The sequence below is a fragment of the Trifolium pratense genome, linkage group LG3, assembly GCF_020283565.1.
Source record: "Trifolium pratense cultivar HEN17-A07 linkage group LG3, ARS_RC_1.1, whole genome shotgun sequence".
Lineage (NCBI taxonomy): Eukaryota > Viridiplantae > Streptophyta > Magnoliopsida > Fabales > Fabaceae > Trifolium > Trifolium pratense.
In genome coordinates this window covers 21,147,653-21,162,867 of record NC_060061.1, presented here as the reverse complement: position 1 = coordinate 21,162,867, position 15,215 = coordinate 21,147,653, and the positions used below count along the sequence as shown (strand labels likewise).

General features: G+C 35.1%; 2 protein-coding genes across 2 annotated transcripts; both read right to left on the bottom strand.

The window, feature by feature from the left end:
* Positions 1 to 7,996: 7,996 nt before the first annotated feature.
* On the bottom strand, positions 7,997 to 8,737 carry LOC123913093. The gene has a single exon (XM_045963695.1). The coding sequence runs from the start codon at positions 8,691 to 8,693 to the stop codon at positions 8,268 to 8,270; it is 426 nt and encodes a 141-aa protein (XP_045819651.1). The 5' UTR covers positions 8,694 to 8,737; the 3' UTR covers positions 7,997 to 8,267.
* A 3,350-nt stretch (positions 8,738 to 12,087) lies between these two features.
* On the bottom strand, positions 12,088 to 12,939 carry LOC123913092. The gene has a single exon (XM_045963693.1). It carries the CDS (start codon positions 12,906 to 12,908, stop codon positions 12,174 to 12,176), a length of 735 nt encoding a protein of 244 aa, XP_045819649.1. The 5' UTR covers positions 12,909 to 12,939; the 3' UTR covers positions 12,088 to 12,173.
* Between the last annotated feature and the right edge of the window lie 2,276 nt (positions 12,940 to 15,215).

Below are 15,215 nucleotides of genomic sequence, written 5' to 3'. Positions count from 1 at the left end.
TCTTTGTCGTGATGTTTGTGGATGGATTATGCTATGAATCTAGTCATCCCGATCTAATATGTTCTTTTGTGAGAATTTATATCTGTCTGTCAATGTGCTATGTGGGCTCGGTGAACCCAATTACGCTGCTGCATGCCTCTGGTGTGTGTTTTTGTTGAAGTGAAAGAAGGTATGTCTTGTATCTCTCTCTCCATTGTCTAGTGCACGCTAATCAAGGGAAATATGATTTAAATTCTTCGACAAATGTTAATTCTGCTGTTGATGCTTCTACTAAGGTCAATAGTTACTGTATTGATGAGTATATCAAGGAAATTGTTCTTGAGACTAATGTTGTGCCAGATGTTTATACATTTGTGGCACCTGATACTGGTGTAGGCAAGAATGATCAAGATAATCCTGACCTGGTGGATACTACTGAGCAAGAAAGAATTCCAGTAGTAGTAAGGACTGATAATAACTCTGGTAATAATGTTATGGGTTATTCTAAATCTGATGAGAGTATTAGGTCTTTGTTTGCTGATAAAGAACCTTCTGTTGACAAAAGTGTGGGTGATGATCCTGATGTTGTCATTGTGAATGACATAGTGGCTGGTAACAAGTCACTAGATAAGACACCTAGTGCTAATGTTGTAGGAAGAATCAGAAGTAGGGCTGGTAAAAATGTGACAACTGTTAATACACTTGTCCAGAAATCTAAATCATGAAAGGTGACAAGATTTGTTGGGAAGAAACCTTTTTATGGTCCACCAAGGACAAAGAGTAATAATGTATCTGTTACTGGGGAGAAGAAAAAGAGTCTGAAAAGAAAGAACCCCCTTCTAGTAAATCAGACTTTGAAAGGGAGACAAGTGTAGCTACATTTGGTGACACATTCAGAAGAAGTGTGAAAGGAATGAAGGTCTGATGAGAACAGTGTCTGATCTAGGTGACTGTTTTGATAAGCTGGTAAGGGGATTTGTAGTGAATGTTGGTGACAATTGTGATGATCCTAAAAACCCTGAGTATAGGCAGGTTTGTGTGAGAGGCAAGTGTGTTCATCTCTCTCCCTCCATAATTAACAAATTTTTGGGAAGAAGTGATGAGGAAGTAGCTGAGCTGGAAGTCACAGATAATGAAATTTGTAGAACAATTTGCTGCTGTTAATTGGGTTCCTACCACTCATTCCAGTAATGTAGCCAAAGAATTGGCTAGGTTCATTTATGTTGTTGGAACTAAGGCCATGTTTGATTATGGTGCTTATGTCTTTTATGCCACTTTGGAACATGCTAAATCTTTTGCTCTACAACTACCCATAGCATTTCCTACTTTACTGTGTGGTATTGTTCTTGACCAACATCCAAATATTCTTGTGGACACTGATGTCCCTTGTAAAAGAAAAGGAAAGCTGAATATTGAGCAAAGGCTGCTTGCAGGGACAAATGTTGCAGCAGGTGTTAGTACATCTGTCCAGCAAAAGCTGATGCTCTCACTAGGCAGCAAATGATAACTGACTTAAATGAGTCTAGTAGAGCTCTCAAGAAACTGAAGACTGTGATGATCCTTTGAGTAAAGAATTCATGAAGGTTTTTTTACATGGGTTGATGTGTTGAATTTTCACCTGCTGTGATTAATAAGTTTTTAGGCAGGAGTGGAGAACCTGAAGCTGAGCATGCTAAGTCTTTGGCTGTGAAGATGCCAACAACATTTCCCACTGTGCTTTGTAGTATTATTCTTGATCAGCATCCAAGTATTTTGATCAGCTCTGATGTTGTCTATAAGAGGGAATCTCCTCTCACATTGCACTATAGACTAGTTGAAGGGACAAATGTCTCACATAATGTTGCAACATCTGGCACGAAAAGTTCTGGGTTCATGACCAGAAAATAGATGATTGCTGATTTGATGACTCCTATCCAAGTTGGAAATCTTGGTCGAAAAAAGTATGTCTTTTTAGTTGTTGATGATTCCTCCAGATTTACTTGGGTAAATTTTATTAAAGAAAAATCAAATACTTTTAATGTCTTCAAAGACCTTTGTCAAACGCCTCCAAAGAGAGAAGGAGGGTATAATTATTAGGATCAAAAAGTGACCATCGGAAGGAATTTGAAACTGCTAAATTTTCTAACTTCTGCTCCTCTGAAGAATTAGTCATGAGTTCTCATCTAACCTCTATGAGCTTTGGAAGGGGAGAAAACCAAATGTTAAATATTTCCATGTGTTTGGGAGTAAATGTCATATCTTGGCTAATAGAGAACAAAGACGAAAGATGAATCCCAAAAGTAATGGTAGGAATGGTGATCCTTTTGTTGTTGTCAATGAATCTCATACTATGACATGTTTGTATCTTGAACCTATCAAAACCCCTAATGTCGAATCAAATGTTGTTACTCATGTTAAAGATTTTGTCAGTTCAAATGTTGTGGGTAGTGTTGGAACATCTGTCAGATGTACCTCTCAAACTGTCAATCTAGTATGAATGTTGCTGTTGTTGATGACATTGTTGTTGAAATTGTGCATATGTCATCTTCCAAGGTTGTTGGTTCTGACACTTTGTCATCCCTCACTAAAGTTGTCGTTGAGTCCCCCAAAGGAACCTAACATAAGTCTAATGTCATATCGGATGTTGAAACATCCTGGACCAACCCGTTAGTGTTGTTGAAACCTGTTCTGCAATCCCCCAAACTGATGCTTATATGGTTCTGAGAGTCCTCAATCTAATGAGGTTGAAGATCAACTAATGGTGGTTTGGAGTATTGATGTTTTGAATATGGTAGAAGAAACTGATCTTGATGATCTTCCACTTGACCAAAGTTGTTGCTCAAAGTGTGACTAAAAAGAGAACTAGCATGGTACGATTGTTTGGATGTGCATTCTGCTGAGAAGTATTATATGTGTTCAGATGTGTTATGATCATATGCGATAATGTGATGATCAAAGGTGATTACTACTATGGTAAGTGACTATTTCAGACCTGTTTCTGAAACCTCTAGTTTGATGTTCTTATGTGATGACAATATATATATTGTTGAAGATGCTTTTGGTATATGTCTCTTGAGATTGGAACTGAATAATACTCATTTGTGTTGAATAACTTGTCTGTTCTGGTACGAGATGTTGTAACATCTGTCTCAACATCGTGTTATCTCAAGTGTTCCAACATTGTGTACAACATCTGTCACCAAAATGCCAGAATGTGGTTGACTATGAGCCAAATATTGAGGATGTTGTTATGGGCATCATGTCACTTGACAGGAAGAAAGTTGACATCTCTTCTGTCCTCTTAGAGAATGTTTCATTCATTTTGAAGAAAATGTCTAGAAATAGAAATTTATGTTTTAAAGGAGATAATGTTATGAGAAGCTGAATTTTTTGTGAGTATGTTTTTGACTATGAAGCAAACTACAACGTTTATGGTGAAGCTACCAATAACCTTTATGGGTGTAATCTCTAAGAGTATTATGAGACAACTCTTTGAGATTGAAAGATCAGAAGCACTCCAAAGCCAAAAAGGGAGTGTCTTTGACTTCTGACTATAGATTTCTTTTGTCGGACCACATGTTCCTAACATTGTTTTCTCTGCCGGTTGGTACATGTTGTTTCCAAGAACAATGTTTTCTCATGCTCTTGTCATGTTGTGGAAACAAGGGGAAAATGTCTATTTTATGAGTGTTAACTATGAAGGTTGATGTGATGAAGATGGTATAAGTTTATGCCTTATGACTTATGATCTTCATGTTATACTGTTGGAGTTTGGTTATGGTATTGTGGATAAAGGCTTGCATGTTTTCCGTATATTGTGTGGGCTAGGCCCTGGATTTCTAGCACCTTTGTGTGCATTATGGTATGTATTGTGTGCACTCTGAAGCGTTTGTCTGCTACCCTATGTTCTGATATGTATGATGTTTGTCAAAATTATGACCAAAAAGGGGGAGTAATGTGTGTGTGGACAAATGTGTGGACAGGTGTTCTCACATTTGGTGAAGTTGTTGTTCTTATGCTTCTATGCTCGTATTGAGGGGGAGTGTGAGTTATATATATGCATGTGTTGAGGGGGAGTAATGCTATCCAGGAGGAGTAGTAGTGTGTAGCTAGCCTGATAATGTGTTTTGATAGCTTATGCTCTGATAACGTGCTTGATGGTTGTGGGAGTGCTATGTTCTTGATGTGTGATGTCATGCCTGATGTCTAGACATCCTGATCTGATGTGTGAGAATTTATTTTTCTCAGTATGTGGGAGTTTATTTCTCCTTATGTGGTTCTTTTGTGAGAGTTTAGTTCTCTCTGTTATGTAACTTGCACTTCTGATACTGCTATGGTACCTCTATGCCTCTGTTCTGTTGTTTAATGCACACTGACTTTATTTGTCAGAATTTGTGGCTAAAAAGGGGGAGTAGTGATCTGTGATATGTAAGATCTATCTGCGTGATGTGTGGACAGATGTGCTGACATCTGGTGTGTATGTTGTTGCGGTTCTTTCTACGATGTGTTAATCTTCTAGGCCTATGTCTGAGTGGAGTAAATGTTACCTTCAGCTCTGTGTGATGTGTTGCAAGAATTCCAAAAAGCATTTAAATTTGTAGCATAGGGCATGATCATAATCATAGTCATAGAAATATGGATGATTCATCGTGCTTAGTCATAATCATAGAAATATGGATGACTTTTATGCTTAGGATCACAGTCATAGAAATATGGGTGATTTGGGTCACATTCATAGCAATATGGGTGACTTAGTTAGTTACATTCATAGAAATATGGGTAACTTGTACATGCTTATTTATGAATGCACACATGTGTGTCTACAACAACCATTAAGCGTTGATCACTCTGATTGAATGCTTCTGCTATTACAAGGATGTTGTAGTTCCTATGGTTGATTACATTGTATGCTTGTGCTCTGTCATGCACAAATTCAGGGGGAGTGGTAGTATGAATAAGTGACAAGTGTGATGCCAGATGCTGAGACATCTTGGCTTTATTCTCTGGTGGCTGGGAATTTATTTTTCCTAGTTCTATGTTTGTGGGAATTTATTTTTCCCTGGTGATCTTTTGTTGAATGGATGTACTCTGATTGTAGGAGTTTATTTCTCCTATCTTTGAATCCACTATGAGAGTTTATTTCTCTCTATCTGCTCTGTGAGGCTATATGTGTTTATTCCTGCTATTGCATGCCTCTGATGCTACTTACCTCTCTTGGAAGTAGTCTTACTATGTGTTACTTTCTTTCCTAGTTGTGTGATCATGTTGACTCGAATGAAAGGTAACACTGTATCTCTCTATATACTGGTCTAATATTGTTTTAGCCAAAATTTGCCAAAGGGGGAGATTGTTGGGTTTTTGTATGTTGGCTACATTTTGCAAAAACATCTTTTAGCCAAGTGTTGAGACATATGTGCTTACGCCAAGTGTTGCGACAGATGTAACAACACTTGTATGTCTGATTGTTCGCGCCAGCTAGCGTTTTTATTTTCTACTCAATCTTTCGAAGATGTGATTGAAGAATTGTTTCGTGGTTTCTTACTCAACAAGGCGCACGTGATCAATGTGTTTCAGAAGGTAGCTGAACCCTAGTTCTATTTTCTAAAGGAATAAAATAACTTTTAGAAAATATAATATTTGTTTCAAAAATATATCTTGTGAAGATTGCTGCAGAAAATATAAAAGATTTATTTCAAATAAATCTTTGTGCTTCCAGAAGATTAGAAGATTTAATTTTAAAATATATTTACAACAAATATATTTATGGGAGGAATATTTGATGCAAATAAAGATTTGGTAAAAATATATATTTTGCATCTAGAAGATTTATTGGAGCTGAAGCATTATGAAAAGCCCACGAGGCTCTGCTATTTAAAGGGTGCTGCTAACCCTTATTATTTACCGAAACTTGAAGCTAAAATAGAATATCAAAGATGTAGTCTTTTAAGGGTTTCGTGTCTTTAAGCCACTCTCTAGGAGAGTTGGTGTAAAGTGAACCACTCGGGTTGTGAGATGGTCACTATGTCCTCACTCAGAAACCTGTAGGTAATGAGTTGAGAATTGTACTTGGAGGAAGCTTTTAAGCAACTCCAAATTGTGAACTTAGTCGTTGGCTAGGTGGTGATGTTATTGAAGTGTGTCTTCATCTTTGTCAAGGAGAGTGTCTCCATTATGCTGTTATTGAAATCCTTACTGGTTGTAAGGTTGAGGGGAGTGAGACGGGGTCTCATATCTAGGAGTTCCTAGGTAGAAGTGTCATTGGGTAGGGATTAAGTGAGGAGTTGTAAACGGGGGAGTTTAGCTCTGAATTAATACTGCTGATAGTGAATTTCCTCCTGGATTGGTATCCCCCAGATTAGGCTGTTAGGCTGAACTGGGTTAACAATTATGTGTGTCGTTTATGCTTTTCAGTATATGTTTTTAATGCTCTGTTTTATTGTTCTTACTGCTAAGACAAGTGTTACGACAAGTGTCTGCACATCGTGGACAACACTTGTCTACTGTGTACCAGAATTTCAAACACAGTCCTAAACTTGCATCAAAGTGACACAAGAAAGGCTGACAAAAGACACAAACTCTAAACCTTAAAAAACTCACACTTTGTAAAAAACACGGTTTAGAACACACGAGTTGTATAGCTTGAGGCTTCACATATTTATAGTCTTCAATTGTCTTGATGTGCAAGCTAGGTCTTCAGACAAAACACAGCTGGAGGAATTGCGGCCAGCCCTATATTATTTTCAGAAATATAATTTGTTTGTCACACAAAAATATAAGTTATTATTTTCAAAAATATAACAAGTTATATTTTTGTTTTAAATAATAATACTCAAACCGCCTTCAGGAAAACTTGTGGAACAAGGCACGTCTTGAATAGTCGCACGTGCTTGGATATAAAAACGAATTAAATCTTCCTTCGATTTGAAAAAGAAATTCTGCGCAAAACAGAGCATCAATAATGTTGTACGATAATGCTACAGCATCTTTGTCCAGTATCTGGCTAGTTGGCTTTTGCAAAATGTAGTCAATCTCAAAACACCAACAACTTGAATTTGGTCTGGTGTCTTGAATGATAGTTCAAGGTTGGTGAGAGCAGCACTGTGGTTGGTGGAAAGTTGGCATCACCATCGATTTAAAGGTAAGCGGAGAATTATTGAGTATGCCTTAAAATCTCGATTACGAAAGTCAGAAATCCTGGGTGCATGCCAGTTTGGGAGCTAGACGCATGCTCATGGGCGTAGGGTGCACATATAAGCTTGAACGGTCCTCCTGTGCCTGGAGCAGGCTCATGGGCGCGGGACGTGCCTATGAGCTGGACAAACTTGGTTTTGATGATTTTGTGGAAAGATTAGTTTTTTTTTTTAAATCTGACTTGGATTCTATTTTATTTTAAAGCAGATTTGTTCTGGTCTTTAGGCATATATTTTTCTATAAATAGAGGTTGATTTATTCATAGAAAAATAAGAGAGTAGAAATGTAGGGAATTCAATTAGGGATTTGCCGTCAACACAAGGCTAGAGTTTTAGAGAAAAACAATAAGAGTTGTCTCTTGGTATAACTTTAGGGTTGGGCTAAGGGTAATTGATTACACCTTCGGAAATACTATCAAATTGAGTCTCTTGGTCATGAGAAAAGATCCGGGAATTGGTTAGGATTGAAGGTTAATTCTTGTCACCATTTTGGGAATTTCTTGTAAAGTTTCTTGTTTGTTATAGTGGAACGGAGGGGATGCTCTCCCCCCCAAAGCAAGTCATTGTTGAACCGAACTTGGTAAACAAACATCGTGTGTTCTTTCTTCTTCTCTCCCTTGTCTTGTTTATCGTTGTTATTATTATTGCTTATCCTCTTGATATTGATAGCCGTTCTATTACTCCATACAAGTTCTTTTTATTGGTGTTATTTTTCGACGAATTCACAACAATATATAAGCACTTTTTTAAGTTTTTTTTATCAAAATAGATCAAAAGTAATAACTCACAACAACTAACTACTACAAAAGTATACATACATACTCACTCACATCAACATTCACAAAAGGTTTTGTACAGAAAGCAATCAAGGTAAACTATAAATTAAACCAAGTTAATGTACATTTAATTGGCTAGTACATAATGAATTTCAAATATGAAACTATTTGGCACAATAGTTTATTAAGCCTAGTCCTAGTAGTCTTGGAGATGATAGATGAGAATTATCTCTACTTATAAACTCATTCAGATCATCTCACATCCGATGTGAAACTTCTTAAAATTATTTGTTTGATTTTTCCTTGTACTTGTTCATTAGTGCTGTTGTGTACTTCCAAGTACCTAATGAGAATATCCAACCGAAGCATTTGAAAGAATAGGGTGTGTTTGGAAATTTGTAGTTTGTGAAACAGAATATGATTTCAACATTGAGTTTGTAGTTTTTGCAAGAGCTGTGTTAGCCTTGATGGCTAGACCACACAAATCTTGAAGAGAAACTGGGATGTTAGATTTGGAGAGTGGTAGAAGAAAGTATATATGATCCAATTGAAGTTCTTGATTTGGAAGCACAGGATGAATTGGTAAGCCAACATACATAGATTCTGAAGAACAAAGGAAGTGGTTTGGGTTTTGAGACAAAACATGCCATGCTTTTATTGGTTCTTTCAATTGTTGTAGCTTTCCATTTGAGTGAACTATGTTCACAAAAGTGGAATATTTGTTTCCTCCATCTTTGGTTGAATGTAGATTTGATGCACAACTACCCATATATGTTTCTATTTTTGTGTTTGTGGGATAGAAAGAATGAAGAAGTGAGACATTATTTATAGGCAAATATATAAGAGAGAAAAAGGGAAATTATGGTGTAGAAGTCAATTAAGGGGGGACATTATTCATTACTGTTTGTTTATTTAGAAAAAAATACATGCAAAACACGAAAGATGATTCTAGGATATTGATATTGACATTGACTATTGCACATTCTATGTTGCTTCCAATTCAGGCATATGTGTTTGTTTTGTCCCGAAATCACGGTAGTTATGTAGACTTTAGTGTGTTTGGTTTTAATTTTATGGAAAAAATGTGAGTCTAGTGTCCTCCTATTTGCCGTGGAAAGAAAAAGCAACAAATAGTTGTGTTAAAAAAAAGTGAAACCACCGTTTTGATGCCCTGAATGTGCATCTCGTTGTCATATCCTCTGTGATGTGGCGTTATGTTAGCAGGTGTCATGTATGTAGTTAATGGTCATGTCATCACAATGGACCGAGTAAACGGAGCAGGAAGTATTTGATAGGGGTCTTACAAATTCAATAGTATATTTGACAATTTTCAAATTTCAAAGGTATTTGACCATTCTTACAATTTTATGAGAGTATTTGGCATTTCACTCCATATAAAATAGATCGTTCAACCTTTAAGAAGCGAATTCACACGCAATTATATGCATTCATTTTATTGATATTCATTTAGAGGTTGATCTCTTAAAAAAAAATTCTTTTATACACTCAATCAAAAATCAAACCGTAAACTAAATAATTATGAGACTAAAACTTATATAGTATTTACTATTTATATCACATTTTATTAGTTCTTTTTCTCTATAATCCTTTTAATTATTGGAATATAATCCTTAATTTTACCTACTTCTTTGTCGGTGTTTATAAGAGGGATTTGAATTCTCTCATGCTCTTTTGGTGCAGTCTTCTCTCATTTTTCTCATCTAAGGGTGAAGATTCATAAAGAATGAAAAATAATACGTAGTAGTTTAGAAAAGAGAGAAAAAATAAATGAATTATTGAGATTGATGCTGAATGGAAGAATGAGAGAAAGAGCATGAGAGGATCAAGCCACTCAAAATCCCTATAAGAGCATAAAAGTACATGTCAAAAAGTAAATAATAAAATATTACTAATGTAAATAATTTCCTTTAAGGCTAAACTACATATAACTAATTAATTAGTAAAAAGTACATAAGCATAATTCAAACCTAAAACTTGTCCAATTAGTTAGACTAAACTTGATGGATTGATACGCATTTGGTTACAAAATTTTGTTATTTAATATTGATACTTTCACTATATATTGATGGAGAATGAGACCTACCGATTGATAAGAATGGTGGAGTTTCACGAAAATGAATTTTGTTATTAGCAAAACAGTGTTAAAATTAGAACACACCAAACATTAAAGTGGTACGTGGACTTGTTTGACGGTGCATATATGTGGATCCATTTCAGGAAGCATCCTCGAATTTTCTTAGCTCCTGCCCCTTTTGTTTTCAGTTTTCACATATATATATATATATATATATATATATATATTGCGCCGTTTATATATGTCAAATTTATTGTCTCACATTTTTGTATCACTGGTGAATCAAATTCGTCTCTGAATTATTTGAAATCAAAGTTGTCAAAATCGGACCGGTCGGTCGAATCGGTTGAACTTTAAACCAGTAAGCATATCGGTTCAATCTAATTCGGGGTCAGTTTTAACATCATGTGATTTCAGCCCTCTTCCGATCACAAATAGTATTTGAATTCATGAAAGTTACATTAAATTAGTCCCCAGTCAACTTGACTGTTAACTGTGTTGATATATAACATTAATTGTTTACGTGTCAATCTACGTCAGCAACCACATTTTCAGAAACTAATTGGATTGATTTTGAAATACGGATCACAACGTTGGTATATAATTTTAGAATGACAATTTTCTCTCAATGCTAAATTTCATAATTCCTATTTTCCTTTTCCTCCAAATATGAAATCCCTATTGCTTTAAGCTCAAAAATAGAGATGATAGGTGACGGTTGTTTGTATAACAATGGCAAAGAAAGAACAAACGATAACTTCATCTTTAACATCTCCATTTATAGTGTAGGCGATGGTGATGGCAAGAGCTGTAGGACCCAACTACTGTAGTTTGTTATGCGTTTTTAAAGTTTATGTTGAGTTTTCCATTGCTGTAAAATTAATCAATTGCATCCCTAACAGAGACTTACATTGCAATCAACCTCAACATTATTATTTACTATTGCAAAATAAATGTCTCAGTTGACGCCATAAAATGTGGTGTACGACAATGTGGAGCTTATAAAAAAGTAGTAATTTGAAACTTTGGAATGAAATTGATAAGGTTACACTAGCTACAACGATATATCAATGTGTTTGCAACGTTCCTCGGTCAAAAGAAATAGAAATTGAACTTAAAAGATGCACCATTTGCTGAACCTACCAAGTGGAGAAATCCACCTTTCGGCAAATTGAAGTGTAATGTTGACGCAACATTCATGGACAAATAAGATGGGGATATGTATTTCTCATATCTAGTTAAATCATGTTCAAACTAGCGTTGGTTGAGTTTTCTTGAAAACAAACTAACGTAGTAAATCATGTTCTGTTTCGTCATTCTCCCTTGCCGCAAATTCTGTTTCTTTAGGGGATGGGCTTGTTTATGGATTTTGGCATTAGTTTTTTGTTGTGGTGGATAGCCGTGCATTGCAGCGCTTGTCTTTTAGTTTTCAGGGGCTTCAAGTTCTTTATTGTATTATCCTTTTGCTCCTTTAATACTTCTTGTATTGAAGGATGCTTTAATAAATTTTGCTGATTTAAAAAAAAAAAAAAACTAACGTAGTAGAGTCTAAGAATTTGCTAGGACGGTGTAATGAATCTACCATATTGGACAGGCCTAATAATGAATGACCCAACTTTGGCCCGAGAAATAGGATATCAAGGCATGCGTTTGACATATATAACTAAAGAAAGACAAGGGAATAGGACATTGAGTATGTAATTGGTGATTTAGTCACTTCTTCACTCTTTGATATTTCTCTTCTCTCTGTATTTCCCCTCTTCTATGTACTTCAATTTCTCTTTACTATCAATTCCACATTATTTCACAATAGTTATCATCTCAATTATTACTACCATTACAGACAGCTACATATATTACTAATCCTCAAAGTTTAGTGTTGATGTCAAATTGTATTGTCGTCACTATTCTTAATAATATAATACTCCCTCCGGTTCTTATTATAGGAGAAGTTTTCATTTTTAGATTCATTGTAAAACTAATGTATCTAGACAATATTATAGTCTAGATACATTAGTTTTACCATGAATCTAGAAAGTCAAACTTCTCTTATAATAAGGATCGAGGAGTATAAAACTTGTGGTACTAATTAAAGAAAAGAAAACAAACATACATGTCATAACAAAAGATAGATTCTGTTCTGTTACATGTTGTTCAAGTCCGAGACATCAATGCTCCAACAACACCAGCAATGAGAGCCGTAGGATCACCCAAAACCGCCGAAATCACAATCTGCACAGCAAAACCAGCAATCTCACAACACTTTTTCACCTTTCCTTTACTTCCTTTTCTTCCTCTACTGTTATGTGCAGCATACAGTGTGTTCTGCAAACAAGGAATAACTTCTCTCTCAAGTTTTCTACCACCATGTCCCATATACACTTTGTCCCAATTTTCCACCAACATTTCCCTCACACAAGCAACATGCAAATTATAATTCTTACAGTTCGATCTATAACTCCAGCTACGTCCTTTTCTTCCACATCGGTGACACGGTGAACTCACTTTCCTATAAAGGTAAAGTTTCATTTCCCCGTCATTAAGAACTGTTGGCAGCTTCGCGCAACATGGGTGGAGGTCAAACCCGCACAATTTGCAGTGGTATACGAACCCGTTTATGTCCTTTTCGCAAGCGTTGCAGTAACGCGCCAAGTTTCCTGGTGGGGTTTGCATGAATTGGAAGGTGCATTTGTTGTAGAATGGATGGAAGAGAGTGGTGGATGGTATTATTGCGCAGTGTGTGTGAAGGTCGTAGTCGCAAATGAAGCATTTGTAACGTGAACCGATGCCAATTTCTTTGCATCCGTCGCATTTGAATGGGAATTCGGTGTGTTCGAATCTTAGTTTGTGTTGTGGGTGGCTGAAATGTGATATCTCAGTGTATTTCATTGTTCTTTTTCTTCTCTGTTTGTTTGTTTGTTTGTTTTGCATTGGAATGTTGAAGGGTAATTGTGTTGTGTATTTATAAATGCTGGTTGGAGGGTAATTTGGTGATTTGGTAGTAGAAAGTTTTATTACGGGGTTTTGGACTTGCTTTAATTTGGCTTGTTGAGTATGACACACTATGAAGCATGAACATTCTTTGGATTATGAATGTCTCGGTATCGGACACATGTCAGTGTTCGGTACGACATCGATACTTATGATTATATTGAATTATGTCATTTTTTTCAATTTATTATCAATGTCGGTGTATCAGTGATCGTATTATGTCTGGTGTCCATGCTTCATAGATGACACATATTGACCGGTGGAGAAACTCCAGCTTAGCAGAATCAAAAGTGCAACAAATGTAGTTTAAGGGTAATATTGTATACTAGCTTTACACAACATTCAATAAGAATTGAATACTCCCTCAGGTCCTTTTTATAAGAAACACTTTGAAAAAATTGCACATACCAAGGAAACACATTTAACATAGTTATTTTCATGTAATACTCTTATAAATTTAAATTTATTCCATGTATACCCTTATTTAATTACTTTTTATTCAACTAACTTACTTATTTTTAAATTCTCACTCATAATAAATAAGGGCATAAGTGAAATTGAACATTTAAACCATTTGAAAATTGGTCAAAGTTTCTTATAAAAAGGACCAAAATTTTTTCTCAAAGTGTTTCTTATAAAAAGGACCGGAGAGAGTATTTAATAAGAGTGGTCACCCATTAACAAGGTTATAGCGGTCAACATGCTGGGATATATTAACTTAAAAGAGAGCTGACATGAGTTATTTATTAATTGTTGAATTTTAAGTGTAAATGGTTAAATCTTACATCGACTATGAATGAAAAAAATGAATTTATAAGAGCAGTGATTCATTAACCTAATATCTTAAAGTTTTGAGGTGAGAGCATTTGATCTGTTCTTTCTTCCAAGCTTCTCTGAACTCAACAACTCTGTGTTCAATTATTGTGGTATTGTGCATGCAACCAGATTTGCTATCCTCTAAATGGCTTATTGTTGAAGACATTGGAAAGGAATTATGCCTCATAAGGAGGTGGTTGTGATGGTTGTAAATAATGTGTTCATTGGAATCCCCACGTCAATAGAAGGTAAAGAGCAAGACACAAGGAATATTGTACCATGTCCCACTAGAGAAGAATGTGAACAATTACTTTTATGTTTGTCCCAACATGTTGACTGCTATAACTTCTGTACGAGTTGTCAATTTTTGCTTTAAATTGAGAGTTGGTTTATGCAAATCATTTAGAATAAGCAATCTTAAATGAGAGTGTAGAAAGGGAATTAATTAACAAATGTTGAGTGTCAAATGGTTAATGAATTTTAGTTAAAAAGGAACGGTTTAGAAAATCATTGACAATACTTAATTATTTATCCGTTGAATTCAAAATTACTAAAATCTATTTATCCCGAAAACTTGAAAGTTAAGACAGACAAAGATGAATGAGTTTATTTAGGGTCTGTTTCGATAGTTTTTTTTTATGTCAGTTTGGATAAATATTTTATTTGCAACATATAGCACAAACTTTTTTTATAATAAACAGTTTCATTTTACCGGGAATTTTGCTTTCAAATGGGAAAGATTGGCTGAATTCCCTTATCCCAGGAAGAGAAGAGACGTTTATGTATAAGATTCCATAAATTTTTTTATAACAAATGATAAAATAAAGATAAATTATTTTTAAATATGTCGGTAGCTATTTTTATAAATTATATTGAACAACTTACGGAAAATAAGTTAAAAAAATTACTACTATGAAAATTGTTGTAAACTATTTTCATAAGTTTTTTTAAATAGTCTCACAATAAGCTCAAAAAGGCCTTAGACTCTTGAATTTATTTGTAAGAGTACAATGAAACAACTTCTTTAAGAGATAAATGAAGATAATATTGAAATCTAGGAATTTCAAGATAATGCTGCAATTTTAGGAATTTTAACATCTACTGAGTATTTGAAAATATTTTAGTGTCTGAATGATGTGGTACAGATGAATTTAAAGAGATGTTATTTTCAATTTTACGCAACGAATGAAGAACTTTGGATATGCATGTCTGTCTAATTGGAATTGTTTAGTTTAAAGCTATAAGGAAGATAGAGAATCACATGCACAGATGCACTCATCTTCCCTCTATGATTAAAGTCTAGTAAGTTGAAACAGAGACAAAACAGGGGAATAAATTCCATTTCAAAAATTAGGGTAGTTTTGTATTGTACCTTCTAATCTCTAGGTC

Excerpts from the sequence above, each read along its gene's own strand:
- LOC123913093 (XM_045963695.1), bottom strand. The coding sequence starts at position 8,693 with ATGGGTAGTTGTGCATCAAATCTACATTCAACCAAAGATGGAGGAAAC.
- LOC123913092 (XM_045963693.1), bottom strand. The coding sequence starts at position 12,908 with ATGAAATACACTGAGATATCACATTTCAGCCACCCACAACACAAACTA.